Here is a 17,241-nt window from a genome sequence, read left to right as displayed (position 1 = left end):
GTACTGGCAGTGAAGATAAGTAGGTGGAGAACCACCTGTAATTATTTTTTGGTGGGAGGTTGTTTTTCAGTTCTTTAATATCAACTTTAGTTGCACAAGTGATACATAAGTATATTTTCCTTATAAGAAAATTAAACATTACAAATTTGACCACACCCCAAACCCAGGTGTACTAGCTGCTATTTTTTTAAAAATAATTATTTATTTATTTGGTTGCATTGGGTCTTCGTTGCAGCAGGCAGGCTTCTTAGTTGTGGCGCGCGGGCTCCTTAGTTGCAGCAGGCAGGCTCCTTAGTTGTGGCATGTGGACTCTTAGTTGCAGCATGCATGTGGGATCTGGTTCACAGACCAGGAATCGAACCTGGGCCCCCTGCACTGGGAGCATGGAGTCCTAACTACTGCACCACCAGGGAGGTCCCCTAACTCCTATTTTTATTTCTGGATGTATCATCGTCGTCCTTTTTCTCTGTATTTATACTTACATATACCTAATGAACTATGTGGTATCATTTTATGGTTTTTTTTGCGGGGCAGGGGCTCTATGAATGGTATCCTGCTAAAGGAGTTTTCACACCTCTCCCCTCCCCTCGCCTCTCGTCTCCCACTGTTACAGAGACCTGGCACTGGTGGGCTTCCTGGGCTTTTGAGGGCAGCGTGAACTGCACTTGCGAATGCCACTCTGCTCCACGTAGCGGGGAACCCGGAAAACTGCCTTCGGAGCTGCTGCATCACTTGGTCCTGATGGCAGGACAGATCCGTGGCAGAGCCCTCCCTTGCTCTGGGCCCTGCTGCAAGCAGGCCATGTTCTAGCTTGGAGGAGATGTCCTGTCCTGCCACAAACCACAGGACCCTAAAACCTCACTGAACCTTCACGGGGGGTTAGCTCCTATTTCTGGATACACATGTATCTTATGAGGGCAGCTGGGGTGCCGACCACTTCCTGCTCATCAGGTCAAGTAGCGCGAAGTCTTCAATAGAGTGACCAGCACGATGCCCTGTGAAATGCCAAGGGTCAAGGTCCCTGTGGACTTACTGTCAGTGGTGGTGTTTTCTAGTGTTTGGTCATTATCTTGTATTTGTTATGTTCTGTGTGGTTATAAATCATTTGAAGGCAGCAGGCCACCATCATGCACAGCGCTGGGGGGCACCATTCCCTCACAGTATGAACGGGTGGTGTCCCCGGGGTTGCGCACCTGGGCAGCCAAAGGTGGTGCCTTGTTTTCTCAGCCATTTGCTATCTTTAAGAGGAAGATTATATTTCCTTTTCACACTCCTTTTCTCTTTCTCTGCATCAGACACTTTTCTCTCTCTTCCAGCTGGCTGCCTTCCAGCATGGACCTTTTGGACTGGTTCTACTTAGTTTCCTTTGCTGATTCTTTCTCTGTCATGCTAAGAATCTGGCATTTTTCTTTTTGCTTGTCATACCTGTTCTGTAGATCAGGGGTCAGTAAACTATGGCCAGGGAGCCAAATCTGGCCTGCTGAACGTTTTTGTAAGTAAGGTTTTATTGGGACACAGCCATGCCCATTTGTTACGCGTCTTGCATGGCTGCTTTCATGCCACAATAGCAGAGTTGAGGAGTTGCTACAAGGGCCACGTGGCCTGCAGAGCCAAAAATACTTACTATGTGGCCCTGTAGAGAGTTTGCTGACCTCTGCCCCAGATAGTTCTCTCCTCTCCTCTGGCAGCAATGACCTCTGATGATGACTTCCCAACCTATGAATTCAGCCCAAACCTTTCTCTAGACCCACACATGTGTCCAGGGCATTTCAACATGGATACCTCACATGCATCTGAAACTCAGTATCCCAAACCCAACTCATGGCTTGATTGACCCTGGATCTCTGCCTCGCCTCCTTGCATGTTCCCAACTCAGGACCCCGCTGGCCAAACCGCTGACCCTGAGCGGCAACCTGTCTCTAGCTTTCCCATCCTCGCACATCTGCTCGGTCACCAAACTCTGTCCATTCTCTCTCCTCAGCTGCTCTTGCATCTGTCCGTTCCTCTCCATTCCCAAAGACTGTGCCTGGTGGGGCAGAGGAGAAAAGCCGGGATGGGGAGCTGGGAGACCTGAGCTCCAGCCCTGGCTTTGCCACAGGTGACTACGGACCAGGGCACATTGCTGAGGCCCGAGTTCCTCACGTAGAACAATAGACACAGCGGGGCCTGACCTGCCTCCTGGGCTTGCTTTAAGGATCAAGCTTTCACATCACATTGTTCCACCTTGAATCTGTAACATAAAGTGCTGTGAGGATGGCAGGGCATGGTGTAACAGTGAGGATTCTTCTACCCTGCTTCTTCCTCCAGGCAGCCTCCCCGGATCCCCCAGCTGCATGACACCCGCCCCCTCCTTCTCTTGACACACTTCGATAGGCCTCCCTTGCACTCAGCCCTGATGCACAGTCCCCTGGGTATGCGCTCAGTCTTGAGGGCAGGGATGAATTCCTGCCCATTTCCCTTTCCTTCAACTCAGCATAGGCCTGGCCCAGAGTTGAGGTTCTGTAAATGTTTGTGGAACTTGGCCAAATGCCCTCAAGGAGCTCCCAGACACGAGGAGAAACAGACACACAGATGAGCAATATGGCCGGGGGGGCTTCCCTGGTGGCACAGTGGTTGAGAGTCTGCCTGCCGATACAGGGGACACAGGTTCGTGCCCCGGTCCGGAAGATCCCACATGCCGCGGAGCGGCTGGGCCCGTGAGCCATGGCTGCTGAGCCTGTGCGTCCGGAGCCTGTGCTCCGCAACGGGAGAGGCCACAACAGTGAGAGGCCCGCGTACCGCAAAAATAAAATAAAATAAAATAAAAAAATATGGCCGGGGCAGAGAGATCGGGCACATAACATCTAATCGTTCCCACGGAGGAAGATGTCCAGTGGGAAGGGCCTGGGAAGGGCCAGGTCTGGGCTCAGCCAGGATGCAGGCATCCCAGGATGTGTGCCCAGCGTCTGTTCCCATTGGTCAGTGCGTAGGCAACAAGGGTAGTGCAGGCTTTCAAACATGACCCCTGGTTTTGGCCGAGTGGAGGGAGAACACTCCTGCAGAGAGCATCCTTCATGGTGAGTGATGCTGACATACGAGGCTCCTATACATACTAATTAAACCACCTGTTGCTGCCCATCATCCTTTACAAAAAGATATTTTTCCCTGTGTTCTGCGGGACAACCTCTCCTTTGTCCATCACCCGAAGTCATTAACATAATCCCTAGTAGCTGCTTTTAGTCTTCAGCTCTGGGCAGATGGAACTGAGAACTATTTTCTCACCTGCACCAAAGCAAACTGTCAAGAGGTGTTAGACCCAGACTCCAGGAGCCTACACCACAGACCCACACCCCACTGATGAACGCATGGAGACACGCATTCAGGAGCCGCGCAGAGGATGGAGGAGACCGCACTGCGGACTTCGAGCTCGTGGTGTAATCACTCCTGGATATGCCCCGGGAGTGATTTTAAACATTTCGATGTGCTTCTGCTCTCTTTGCTCTCTCACATGCCAAACCTCTGTCCTGGATGGCCTGAGACAGCTACCTCCTGGAGGGAAGGGCAGACTTAGACTTTGTTCCAAGGACACGGAGAGAGACCAAAGGCTTCTGACATTTGCAGTTGGATTCCGCAGCAGCACAGCACCCTTGCCAGCCAGGCTGCCATCCTGTGAAAGGATTTCCAGATTTTTCTTGTCCTCGAGCATATTAGCAACAGAGCTCCATGACCTAGGAGAAGCAGAGGAGAGCCTGCTGCCTTTCCTGCCCCAGAGTCGGGGCAGGAAGGGGAGGGAGGAGGGAAGTCTTGCCCAGTATGTCTCCTGGAATCCTTCCCTCTGTGTGGCTGGGCTGCAGGCTGCATCCGACATGCCCCCACCCATCTCAGGCCAAGGGGAGGGGAAGGCGAGCTGAGGGGAGGAGGGTTTTCTAAAGAGCCAGTTTGTCAGATCACAGGAGCTTCTAAGTGGAAGGGGCTCAGCCCAGCCCCTGCTCTCGGGTCTCCCTTTCCTTAACCACTCCTCCACTGCGGACTTGAGTTGTGACCACAGCACTCCCTCCCCTTCCCTCTTCTGCATGCATGCAAGTGTTTTTCTAGGGCAGTGATTCTCAACTGGGGAAAATTTTGCACCCCTCCCGGGGCGGGGGGACATTTGACAATCACAACTTGGTGGGTGGGTTGGCAAAGGGCTACTACCAGTACTTTATGGGCAGGGACCAGGGATAGTGCCAAATATCCTACAGTGCACAGGACAGCCTTTCATGATGAAGAATTATCTGGTCCAAATGTCCACAGCGCTGAGCTTAGAAACCCTGCTCTTGGTAAATACTCTAGATATGGCTCTGTGTGCCATTTTAAAACTTGATAAATGCTTCTGAATTGTCCACCAAACCTCCAGGTTGTCTATAACGATCCACTCCCACAACATGTAAGGCTTAACTTCTGCCAAAATCGAGGATACGCATTTCTGAATTCTGAAACCTGCACTTCCCAACGTTGGGCGTCTCCTCTTCTGTAAATTGCTCATTCCTGGCATTCGCCCATTTTTCTTTGCTTAGGGAGTTCTAGGAGTTCTCTATGGATTCTGCACTCTAGTGCTTTGTATCTAGTCCTGATATTTCCACCCTTGCTTTTTTAGCATCTTGTCACACAGAAAATGCTGAATTTGAGAAAGTTAATTGTCTCACACTGTCTTTTGCTTTCTCTGTGTTGTTTAAGGTGTTTTCTATCCCAAGATCGTGAACATACTCCCCTGCGCTTTCTTCAATAATTTTACGGATTCATTTTTAAGGTTAGGACTTTAATCTGTTGGTGATCTCTTCTCATGACGGGTGTGAGGTAGCGAATTCCCTCATCTTGCCGTCACCAAATTACTGCCCTGCCCTGCATCCACGCCGTCCTCTTCCTCCCTCTGCTTCCAAGGGCAAGACCTGTCAGGGCCCCGGACTCTGCCTCACCCCTCCCGGCTCAAGGGCTCTTCCCTCTTCACCCAGGACAAGCGGGAACATCACCCCTTGTGAAAGCTCACGCCTGCTACTGGATCTCCTGCTGCAGCTGCCACAGTCTTTGCCTTTTCATAGCCCAGCCTCACGAAGAGCCCACCCTCCACTCCCTTACCCTCTGCCGACGTCCTGCTGCTGAAATGGGCCAATCCCAACCTTCTTCCCTGCTTGGAAAAACACTAAAGGGATAACTACAGTCCTACCTTCGGTGTCAGCTGCCGCGTTGCTACACTAGGAACCAGTTTAAGCTAAGCTCCGATTCCGCACAAAGGCTGAAGAACGAGCAATGACGTTTAATTACCCAGCACTGGGAGGCGACCTTCAGGGACCAGCATCACTTCCTGGGACTGATGGGGCAGGAGAACCACAGGCCAAATCCGTCGCTCCACATGCCCCTTGCGCAGATGGGCTAACTGAGGCTCAGGAGCTAACAGCCTGCCCAGCACTTGATCTACTCCCGGCCAAAGTGTCAGCAAAAGTGACCTCCAGGGCGCATCTGAGTGTCAAGTCCAGACCTGGCGCTCTTCAAGCCACTCCCTGCCTGAGGCCAAGCAGGGCCGAGGGCAAGTTTCCAATTTTAGGCTGCACTGGAGGCTCGGGGCTCTGGCTGGGCACTGGGTCTGGTGGGCATGGAGGGGAGGTGTTTGGGGGAGTGGCACCTGGAAGATCGGCGTGAGGGACACAAAGCGGGAAGAGAAGCCATGGCAGGTCACCCTGAGCGCAGACGGAGGGAAACGGGAAATGCAGAGTGGACAGGGGGCCCGCTGCCTCCGCCCCCCCAAGGAGGCCCTGGTAGGTGTGCAAACCAAAGAGCAAGTGCATAAATATCACAGGGCCAGCAGGGCTTGGGAGGAGACAAAAGGTGACAGTCAGGGAACCTCAGAAGAGCCGGGCGGTGGCCCGTCAGAGCAGGACCAGGGGTAGGAGGGCAAAAGCCCCACTCCGGGCCCTCAGTGCAGTTCGAGCTGCTGCCAGTCTCAGGAAGAAGGCTCTGTGGGTCGACGCAGGGTCCCTGAAGGCCACTGCCATCGACTGGACTTGTGGCGCCGGACCTAGAGATCCACGTTCATTGGATCCAAGCTTGATCACGGCTATTTCCAGGCTCTGTGGTTTCAGGGAAATCATTCCAGCCCTCAGAGCCTGTTTGCTCATCTGTAACACGGGATGTTAATATGTACACCTCAGAGAACTCTTTTGAGAATTAAATGATGACCATTATTCAGTGTTTTGTGAACATACTAGGGGTCTGTCCACAGTGGAAATCACATCCACTGGGGTTGGGAGGGGGTGTAAACGGGTGGCTATGTAAGAAAAACTCAGGGAGCAGCCTGAGGGCAAGGTGACCAGCATTGTCTTCCCGTAAAGAGGGGCGTCCTCCTTGCTAGTGTCCGCTGTCCGCATTGCGAGGCTCCAGGCCTGACATAGCAGCCCCGTCAGCGGCTCCCACTTGGCAGACGTTTTAGGATCAGCTGCTCCATGGAGTTGATCTGCAGAACGGGGGAGCAGTGATCAGAGCCCCTGGGACACGCTCTTCTATCCAAATGAAGCAGATGGGAACCCGGGTTTGTGGATTTAGGGGCCCGGGGAAGGGATCCCTCCCATCCTTTGCCCCACTTTGCACACCTACGGTCACTACTTAATGCCCATCCCCCTCACCTGGGCCACCATGCACTTGCCTGGCCATGGTCCACTATTTCCCAGAGTCTCAAATCTGTTGCTTGGTACCTTCGCCCGGGGTAGAGCTCCCACTTGGGGGGCAGCCCGAACACGAGCAGATGGCTGGGGGACCTGGGCGTCTGGGGGTGCACTGGCATCTGCCACATGTGGACTGTGACGCTGATTTCATGCTGAAGAGACCAGAGAGGAGGGGGCACATCAGGGATGGTTGAGCTGCACACACACAACCAGGGTCCTGGATCCCCTGGCCCGGCTGGTGGGCTGCCCAGACCAGAGGTCAATGGGCATGCTTTTAGAATCCCACACCCAGATCCTTGGCACCATCACTTGGGGTTTTCCTTGGACTAGTTCTCTCCAGGCCTCCTCTGTACCATCCTCCCACTGACCTGCATCCCACTCACCCCACCACACCCTGAAAAGTTAGCCTCTGTTTCCAGCCTGTCCGCAACATTGGGCCTACACTGATTACTCTGTTGGCCCTCTGTCTTGGCCACTTCCATAGTTTTAAAAATTCTCTTTCTAAAAAATAAGATATCTAAAAAAATAAATAAATAAAAATAAGATATCCATAGATCTCAGGATCTGGGAGTGATGGGTTTTCCCTTAAAAATATTTTGTAGTTTTGATCATGGCCATCACTACTTGTTGTGAACATTAAAAGAAAAAAAAAAAATCAGCCAATCCAGAAAGGTATAAAAATGAGGGAAAGTCACCAGACAACGATAACCAAAGCTCCATGTGTTTTGCAACTAAATGGGAAGTTCTTTACAGAGTTTTCTATCAGAGTATTTGTCTTTGTGCTGAACATTTTTCCGAGCTAAGAATCTAGCCCTTTATCAGTCATACATGTTGCAAGTTATTTTTCTCCGTTTGTTGTCCTAACTTCATGAGCCGGTTTTGCAAGAGGGATATTTTTAATTATGCGGCAAAAGCTCTTTCCCTTTGGATTCTGTCTTTAGATCAGGCGTCAGCACAGTATGGACCCAATCTGGCCCACCACCTGCTTTTGTAAATAACGCTTTATTGCAAATAAACAAACACTTCTTCCTTTGTGTGCTGTCTTGGGCTGCATTTGCACTAGAGGGCAGAGTTGAGTAGTTGCTATGGAGTCTTTACCATCTGCAAAGCTGAAAATTTTTACTATCAGACTCTTTACAGAAAGTTTGCTGACCCTTGCATTCGATCATGCTCAGAAAGCCATCTCCTATCCTAAGACTGCATGTGAAAACCCAGATCCACTATTCAGAAATAATCATTTCAAATTGTGAAAGCAATGCTCAGCCTCCAGGTTCCCCTCCCCCACTCATGGCTAAGTTATTTGAAGAATCCATTCTTTTCCCATTGAACACTTTTGTATGCTTTTTGAAAACTTACGAAACTATTTTGTCCAGAATTTTCTGCATGCTTTATTGGGTGGAAAAGACTCAGTGTTCTCAACAAAAAATTTTCTGGATTACCTATTTGAAGATAGCTAGGAAATGTGTTATATTGTTTAAAATGACCGTGAATTGTTTATTCAATACCTGGAGAAGTATTTACCATATTACCCTGAAGTATTTATATTTTGTCCCTCAAAGATGGGCTGTGATCCAAACCCCTAGTTTAGGGCAGCTGTTTCCAATCTGAGTGATCATCCTTATCACCTGGGGAGCTTTTAAAACATAAAGGGTTTTAGACTCCACCCAAGGCTCCTGAATCAGTTTCCAAGGTGGAATTCTAGAATGTGTTACCTCTCAAACGCTCGCCCAGGCCATTCAGATGGTGAGCTGTGTCTGTGACCTCCACAGAGGTAGATTATTCCCATTTTGCAGGTGAGGAGCCTGAAGGCAAGGTAAATTTTATACTGTTGGCCCACCTGCTGCTCTAGGTTGCAATGCTTTTGCTTGTGCTTGTCCTGTCTCCTTTCTGATCCTGGAGAACTCCTACTCATCCCGCAGAGCCCACCTGAATAGCCGCCGGATGTGTGAAGCCTTTTCAGCATGCACTAGGGGCAACACTAGGCCCTGAGCTACCTCTCTCTCAGCCTCCCCACGGAGGACTGCATCATCTCCTGTAGATAAGCTCTGCCTGTGGCCCCTCCAGGCAGGGGCTCCTGGTCAGCACGCTCAAACCCACACAGGCCGAGTTTTCCAGCGCCAGTGAGAACTGCATCCTCATTGCATAATATGCAGGGCCCCCACGGGCTAAAGTCCATGTACCACCCTTCCGCTGCCTCCCCTCATGTCCCACGACTCACCGTGCTGCCAGGGGAGCCCCTGCCCCAAGCTCTGTGGGAGGGACTGATCCGCAAGGCCACAGTCACCCAGGTCCTTCCATTCTCATCCTCGTAGATGCCCGGCCTCCGGAACCACAGGCAGCATGGGGGCGACCCAACGGGCGGAGAAGCTTCTGCTTCCATTGCAAGGCTGTGCCCAGCGCAGGCCTCGAGGCACACATGGAACCTCCCAGGTGTTCAGCCTCCTTAAGTGGACTGGCTACCGAGTGGGGTGGGGCCGGTGATCCTGGGGGCAGGGCCCGTGAGCCTTGTCAGGGGCCGCAGGGACCAGCGAGCCCAGGTGTGAGGGTGCGAGGGGGTTGAATAAGGGGCAGAGCCAGAGCGGGGAGGAGCCCTCTGCCTCTGGGGGCAGGCAGGGGCGGGGCCACAGAGCAGTAGTCGGAGGAACTGGGCCCACCTGCCTGGAGGTGCGCGGACCGGAGTCGGGAGCCTCAGGGGCTGGCGGATAAGAAGCTCCCCAGGTAGAGAGCCACCCCAGGCCTCTGCGCAGGGACAGTTTGGTTCCTTAAGATCAACGCTCCCCTGCTTCCGCTGATGCCTCCGCAGCCTATCGCTGGCATCCTCTGCTCTTGCCTGGCCTTATGCAAACCTCTGAGCTCCAGATCCTGAGCTGGCAGGGACCGCCCTGACCTTCCTCCAGGGCATCTTCCCGTGGCCATTCCTTCAGCAGGACCCCAATCGCGAACCCTTGGGGTAGTGAGCTCAGTGGATTCTTGCCCCTGGAGATAGCTGGCCAAGGAACCTCCTGGGCAAATCAGGCTCCCTCTCCACAGAAAATGAGCCAGTGCCCCAGGGGCATCTGCAATCGGGATCGTATAAAGTGTGAGGGAAACCAGGCCACAGGAGGGAGGGTGTGTGGCCATCTTGCACACCCTATCCTTGACCGTGGGGTCCGGAGCACCCGCTTGGCCTGGTCATCTTATTAGCTCTGCTTTGCCAGGAGGCCACAGACACAAGAGGCAGGCCCATGTGGTAAGCACCCTGGGCTTCTGATGAATGCAACGTGAATATGGTCATTTTCTTGTTGAAAACCGCAAGTGTGATTCTTATTCATCTGAGAACGAGCAATGAGATGACGCTGTTCCTCTGGGCAGGCTGATGTAAGTGGCACATAGCATGCCTGCCTCTGAGGAACTCACTGTGCAGCTTCTGTAGAGGCAGAGCCTCTTTTCACAGCAATTCCACCTCCTTCCCTGGTGTTTTTCCTTCTATCGTGGGATTGGAGTGGCCGTAGGAGACGAGGGGCATTACGGTCTTGAATAACACGATCACATACATGGAATCACATACATCTGTTACCATATTCTATTGGTTAGGAGCAGGTCCTGCCCACACTCAAGGAGGGTGACGGATTATACAAGGATGTGGATATCAGGAGTCAGGGCTCAAGGGGGTTCCCCAGAGCCTGTCTGCTATAAGCACCAACCCCACTGGGTTACTCTGAGGATGAAATGAGATGGTGTATAAAGAGCAGTGCCTCTAGCACATGGCGAGTACTCGAAAAATGCCAGGTACTAGCTATGCTCCCAGACTTGTCCCCTTCCTGAGCAAAATCCATCAGTCCACCCTTTGTAACACGAATGCAAGCAGTATTTATCTCTATCACTCCATATCACAGATATGTACGAGTATTCTCAACCTCACTCCAAGATGAGCAGGTATGTGGCTGTCTGTGGGGTGGGGGCAGAATTGGTCAATACATGCAGAGCATCTATGCCACATGAGGCACTGTACATGTGTTCTCTCATTTACGTCTCCCAACAACTCCATGAGCTAGAGACTGTCATCCCCACCTCACGCCACTGAAAATGAACAGAAGTGCTTCACTGATCTCCCTTCTCATGCCATGTGCTCCATCCCGGGCCCCTTGGACCTGCATGGAAGGAAGATCACTGGCGGGCTATGAGAACAGAAATTTGTCCTTCAGCAGGCCCATATCATGTCTGAGATACACCAATGTTTCCTGGCCAAGTGTCCATCTTTGGTACCTGCAAGTTGAAGGATTCACTCTCCGGGGTGGGTATCACCAAAGCCTTTGGGAAGCCCTTTGATCTCTCCGGGATAGCTCCAGGCAGAGCCTTGTAAAGACAGTGTAGTCTCTAGCAGGTCTGTGTCTTTATTCCCATCTTACCCTTAGGTTCTTCATGACATTTTTTTTTCCCCTTAGATTCCGTTTATATGTGTTAGCATACGGTATTTGTTTTTCTCTTTCTGACTTACTTCACTCTGTATGACACACTCTGGGTCCATCCACCTCACTACAAATAACTCAATTTCATTTCTTTTTATGGCTGAGTAATATTCCATTGCATATATGTACCACATCTTCTTTATCCATTCATCTGTTGATGGACACTTAGGTTGCTTCCATGTCCTGGCTATTGTAAATAGAGCTGCAATGAACATTTTGGTACATGACTCTTTTTGAATTATGGTTTTCTCAGGGTATATGCCCAGTAGTGGGATTGCTGGGTCGTATGGTAGTTCTATCTGTAGTTTTTTAAGGAACCTCCATACTGTTCTCCATAGTGGCCGTATCAATTTACATCCCCACCAACAGTGCAAGAGGGTTCCCTTTTCTCCACACCCTCTTCAGCATTTATTGTTTGTAGATTTTTTGATGATGGCCATTCTGACTGGTGTGAGATGATATCTCATTGTAGTTTTGGTTTGCATTTCTCTAATGATTAATGATGTTGAGCATTCTTTCATGTGTTTGTTGGCAATCTGTATACCTTCTTTGGAGAAATGTCTATTTAGGTCTTCTGCCCATTTTTGGATTGGGTTGTTTGTTGTTTTTGTTATTGAGCTGCATGAGCTGCTTGTAAATTTTGGAGATTAATCCTTTGTCAGTTGCTTCATTTGCAAATATTTTCTCCAGTTCTGAGGGTTGTCTTTTGGTCTTGTTTATGGTTTCCTTTGCTGTGCTTGAGGATATGGGGAGGGAGAAGGGTAAGCTGTGACAAAGTGAGAGAGTGGCATGGACATATATACACTACCAAACGTAAAATAGATAGCTAGTGCATCGCATGGGGATATCAGCTCCGTGCTTTGTGACCACCTAGAGGGGTGGGATAGGGAGGGTGGGAGGGAGGGAGATGCAAGAGGGAAGAGATATGGGGACATATGTATATGTATAACTGATTCACTTTGTTATAAAGCAGAAACTAACACACCATTGTAAAGCAATTATACTCCAATAAAGATGTTAAAAAAAAAAAAAAGACAGTGTAGTCATGCCTGGACCCAATGCTATCCTCCTCCAGTGGAGGGCGCCCTTCACAAACCTTAAGTCCAGGCGTCCTGGTGCTGGGGCACTCAGCCTAAGGGGATGATTCTAGACCGCAGATGGGCACTGAGCAGGACTTGGAAGGCTGGGTCTTGGTCACCAAGATCTCTGCATATTCTGCTCATCTCCTCCCATGTACTGAGCCCAAACTGGCCAAGGCAGGCAGGACACTGGAGGCGGATAGCCTGGAAACAGCATGGCACAGATGGGGTTGTTCACCAGCATGAATAAAGACATGGAGAGGGGACATTCAGGATGTATTTGGAGGTCAGAGAATAATGAGGATTAGCCAGTGCTGAGGATGCAGGCTCATCATAAGAGGAAGGATGAGAATATGGTCGTGGTATGTGTGGGGAGGTGGATGCTGATGCTTCATTGCAAGGATGCCAATCCAACTAGTTGATTTTGATCAAGTTGATCAGGAGCAATGACAGTGTTTGGGAAAGGAAATGGCATAAGTACACACTTGATAAACGTTTGAACTAATGATAAAACAAAAGAGTGACTCAGTAATCAGGGATTCCTAGAAATGGACTGGATGGAGATGGTTCAGGCAGTATTACAGGCAAAAACATCCAAGTTCCAGCTCTGCTTGTTTCAAACTATCAACAGTATTAAATTGGCAGGATGATAAAAGAAACTCGACACAGCCATGGAACTGAATAATGAGCGTTTGGGGAAGTTTTGTCTATTCCAAGGCATTGAAGATATAGTCTGTTTTCTTCTAAAGGTTTTATTGTTTTACTTTTTATATTTAGATGCAATTTATCTTTGTATGTGATGTGAGGAAAAGATCTAGAGTATCTTTTTCCATGTTAATATCAAATTAACTTAATCCCATTTATTAAAAAGACTATCCCTTCTCTCCTGTATTGTATTATCACTTCTGTCATAAATCTGGAAGATATATGTACGGGTCTGTTTCTGGAGTTTCTTTTCTATTCCATTCTTTTTTTTTTATCCTTGTGTCAATAGCACATTGTTAACTACTATAGCCTTAAAATAGGTATGGATATCTTGTAGTATAAATCTCCTAGCTTTATTCTCCGTCTAGATTGCCTGGATATTGTGATGGTTAATTTTATGTGTCACCTTAGACAGTGTTTTGGGATAAGAGTAACATTTAAATCGGTGAACTTTGAGTAAAGCAGATTGCTCTCCACATTGTGGGTGGGCCTCGTCCAATCAGCTGAAGACCTGAATAGACTGAAAAGGCTGGCCTCCCCAGGCAAGGAGGAATTCTCCAGCAGACTGTCTTTGGACTTCATCTGTATCATTGGTTCTCCTGCCTCTCCAGGTTGTGCACCTTTAGCTCTCCTGGGTCTCCAGCCCGACAGCCCACACTGCAGATACTGGACTTGCCAACATCCATATTCATGTAAGCCATTTCCTTATAATAAATCTCTTTCTATATACATATATGTACATATACACACATGCCCTGTTGGTCCTATATCTCTGTAGAACCCTAATTCAGCTATTCTCTAACCTTTGCAATTCCATATGAATTTTAGAATCAGTTTATTACCATCCCTCTCCTCCAGAAAGCCTGCTAGGATTCTGATTGGGACTGTGTTGTATCTATAGGTCTGTTTGAAGAGAATTGACATCCATACCATATTGGACCTTACAATCTCAGGATAGTGTGTGTCCCTCCCCTCCATATCTTAGGTTGTCTTTAATTTTCCTCTATTTTTATTAAACTTGTTCTTAAGTATTTGACTAATGCTATTTTAAGTGGTGTTATTTTAAACTCTGTGTTATATTTGTTTGCTGCTGGTATAGCAAAAAGCAACTGATTTATGTATATTGTCCCTACATCCAAAAATTCACTTAACCCTATTTTTTTTAATATTTTGGGAAATTCCCAGTCATTATAGCTTCAGTTATTCCTCTCATTCTCTCTCTCTTCTTCTGTGCTTCCAATTACACTTTGCTACACCTTATAGATTGTGTACCATGCCTCCTATGCCCTGTTCTGCTTTATTTGAGGCTTAAACATTTTTCCTCTCTGAGCTTCAATTTTGATGTCTCCTATCGGCTTATTTTACAGTTCATTATTAATCTTGACATTTGCTGTGTCTAATCAGCTCTTAAACCAATAAGTTGATTTCTTAACTGCAAATATTATATTTATCAGGTCCAAAATGTTCATTTGATGCTTTTTTTTTATAGATTTGAAACTTCTCTGATAATCTCTTTTGAACCATTTTGTCCATCATTCTTTCTGTATCCTTAAACATACTCCTCAGTGATTTTAAAGTTCTTTTCTGATACTTCTGGGTTACTAGTGGGTCTGCTTCTATAGTCTGCTTTTTCACTTGGTTTTCAATTACATGTTTTTTCTTTGGGAGTAATTTTTAAGTGAATACCAAATAGTGGGTATAAAATCCCGGAAAAGTTCTAGATAGTATTGTCTTCCCCCAGATGGAGTTAACTGTTTCCTCTGCTGGGCAGATAGAGTGAGGTACCGAACAGCTTACTTCTGATAAGAACAGAATTGACTCAAGGTCCAGTTCCAGTTCCAGTGAGCATCAGTCTACCTCCCTCAAGTTCACCCTATGTCTATAGTGTGGCTCGCAGTCAACAGCCTGGTGGGGCTTTGTCTCGACACAAAGAGACCGCAGGAGATTCTGCTCTGTCTTTCGGGGCTTGGCTTTGCTCTTCTGCATCCTGCCCTGAGCCGCTTCTATTCTAAAAGCCCTTTGGGGAGAGGGCACTGGTCTAAGTATGAGGTCCCTCAAGTCTCCACTTTGGCCAAATGCATCAGAATCAGCCAGTGTCCTCAGGAAAAATGCAGTCACAGATGCCTGATGGTTGATGTCCGTTCATTGCTCCCTCCCGTACTTTCAGCTCTTACCAGGTTGTCCTCACTCCAACCCCTGGTGAGCCTTTGTCTTTTCAAGAGACTCCAGAGAATTCTAGTCTGTTTTCAGAGGTCTTCAGCTTAGTTTTTCAGCCTCTGACGTCACACAGCTTCATAATTCAACACATATCTCTGTTACCAAACACAGGTCCAGCTGCTCACTGCTCTGAAGCCAATAAAGAGGCAAGGTTGGTGGAAAGGAAAGTTTGCTTTATTTCAGAGGCTGGCAGCTGGGAGAGGAAGGGCGGACTTGTGTTCAAAGGCTGACTAACCCTCCCCCCAATCAGTGGGCAAGAGCTTTTATAGGCGGAGGGAGGGGGCTACATGCAGAAACAGCACAGTCAGCTCTGACAGTCATCTTGAAATTGGTCATCGGTCGTCTGACCAGCATCATCTTGATTGTTTTAAGTACAGTTAATCTTCAGTTTCAGGGTCGGTTTGTTCCCATTTCCTTGAGGCCAGTTCTCGGAATTGTGGCAGCTTATGTCACGGCTACAGTCTGGTCATCATGTAGTTAACTTCTTCCACCTGGAGGTGGCTTTGGTATCTATAAGACAGCTCAAAGGATATGGCTCAGAATATTATCTGTAGCCCTTGAGGAGGAAATAAAGTCCTTGACTTTGCTTAATGACTAAACTATTATTATTTGGTCTCATTTGACTGTTTTCCTTTGTTTCTGCATTTTCTCACTTCTCTGATTAAACTTATTCTTTGACTAACGTTTCTCTACAGACAAAAGGCAGATGGAGGACATGGGGGGTAAGAACCATAGGGTCCTGCTTCGTTTCGTCTCGAGTGGAATCTGGCTGGACGTTTGTGACCGCCCAAGCCTCCAGTTTTGTCACTCTACACCAGCCCTGTGTCCCAGCCTTATTTCACCCTCTAGCCTGGACCCAGAATCATCAAATGACCAGAAGGGAAAAGCATTTGCAGATGCTCACCTCTGAGAAGTCTCCCCTTCTCCAGAATTTTAGTTCCTCTGGTCCTGGTTGCTCCATAGCTCCCTAATGCTTTGGGAAATACAATTTTAATTTTTATCCAGATTTTCTATGGCTTGGCTGTAGCTCTGTCCTGTTGCAAACTATTTCATCTTACCCCAAAGGATGGAGGTATTTTTTTTTTAAGGTGGAAGAAATTAAACCATGTCTTTGTACTGATGGAAGTGATCCAAGAGGGAAGGAAGGGGTGATGACAGGTAAGGTACAAACTGAAGGCAGTTCTTGAGAAAGGGAGGCATAGAGGTGAGAACCCAAGTGGATGGCTTGCCCTTGAGGGGAGGAAGGATTCTCTTTCCATTGTAACTGTGGTAAGAAGGAGAAGCAGGGTTAGATGCATTTAAGAGTTTCAGATTAGTGGGGGTGAGAGGAAATTCCCCTCCTCCACTTTTCACAAGAAAGTTACAAATGGCTTGGAGAGACCTAACGCTAGAAAATAAACACCGTATATGAAATTATTAGCAGGTAATCACAGCGAATATATTTATGATCCTTAGATAGGGACAATCTTCTTAGAGATGGTACACAAAGCAAAAGGCAAATAAAAAGACTGATTCATCTTGAGATGCCCAAAAGTATATCTTCTAATGGCAATATATTAAGGAAACAAAGAAGGACCAAAATGAGAAGATACTAAAAATATGCAGCAAACTATTCGTTTCCAGAATATAAAGAGAATTCTCACAAACCAATAAGTAAAAGGAGCAACTCACTGGAAAAATAGGGGAAGGCTCAGATAAGTTCACAGAAAGGAAATGCAAATGACCAACTGCCATACCTCGACCTCACAAGGAATTGAGAAAATGCAAACTTTTTAAATGAGATACATTTTACAAACTCTATAATATCGGCAAAAAAAGAAAAAGAAAAACCCGGAAAAGCATTTGCAAAAATGGAACGTGGACAAGAGGCGTGGTTTGCCTTATTGGCCAGGCCCCTTCTGCACTAGGAGAGGGTAGAAGGGAACCAGGTCACCGGCGTCAGTTTCCACAAAACTAGCACCCCCAGCAGGCAGGCGGGCCAATGTAGGTTTCTTTACTGAAGGTTGGGTCCGTTTCAGAAGGGACATTTTGATGCAGAAGAGACAAATATTAGGGTTTGGGAGAACTTGGACTTCCCCTTCAGTTTTGTAAGACAAAACACCTAGGAACTTTGGCCTT

The 17,241-nt window shown here is 48.1% G+C and overlaps 1 protein-coding gene across 1 annotated transcript; it reads right to left on the bottom strand.

The window, feature by feature from the left end:
• Positions 1-2,775: 2,775 nt before the first annotated feature.
• Positions 2,776-11,066, bottom strand: TCL1B (TCL1 family AKT coactivator B). The gene is made up of 2 exons (XM_027120477.1): positions 8,893-11,066; positions 2,776-6,826 (listed from the first exon to the last, which is right to left on the bottom strand). Exons 1-2 carry the CDS (start codon positions 9,052-9,054, stop codon positions 6,632-6,634), a joined length of 357 nt encoding a protein of 118 aa, XP_026976278.1. The 5' UTR covers positions 9,055-11,066; the 3' UTR covers positions 2,776-6,631.
• Positions 11,067-17,241: the final 6,175 nt, after the last annotated feature.

This window comes from Aethalodelphis obliquidens, unplaced genomic scaffold (assembly GCF_003676395.1).
Source record: "Aethalodelphis obliquidens isolate GAN/ISIS:26980383/991018 unplaced genomic scaffold, ASM367639v1 scaffold21, whole genome shotgun sequence".
Lineage (NCBI taxonomy): Eukaryota > Metazoa > Chordata > Mammalia > Artiodactyla > Delphinidae > Aethalodelphis > Aethalodelphis obliquidens.
This window is presented reverse-complemented; position numbering and strand designations above follow the sequence as displayed.

Bases quoted from the DNA above. Each gene is read 5' to 3' on its own strand.
- TCL1B (XM_027120477.1), bottom strand. From the start codon at position 9,054: ATGGAAGCAGAAGCTTCTCCGCCCGTTGGGTCGCCCCCATGCTGCCTG. The intron at 6,827-8,892 runs GTGAGTCGTGGG...TGGTCTCTTCAG, and splicing joins GGGGCTCCCCTGGCAGCACG to CATGAAATCAGCGTCACAGT.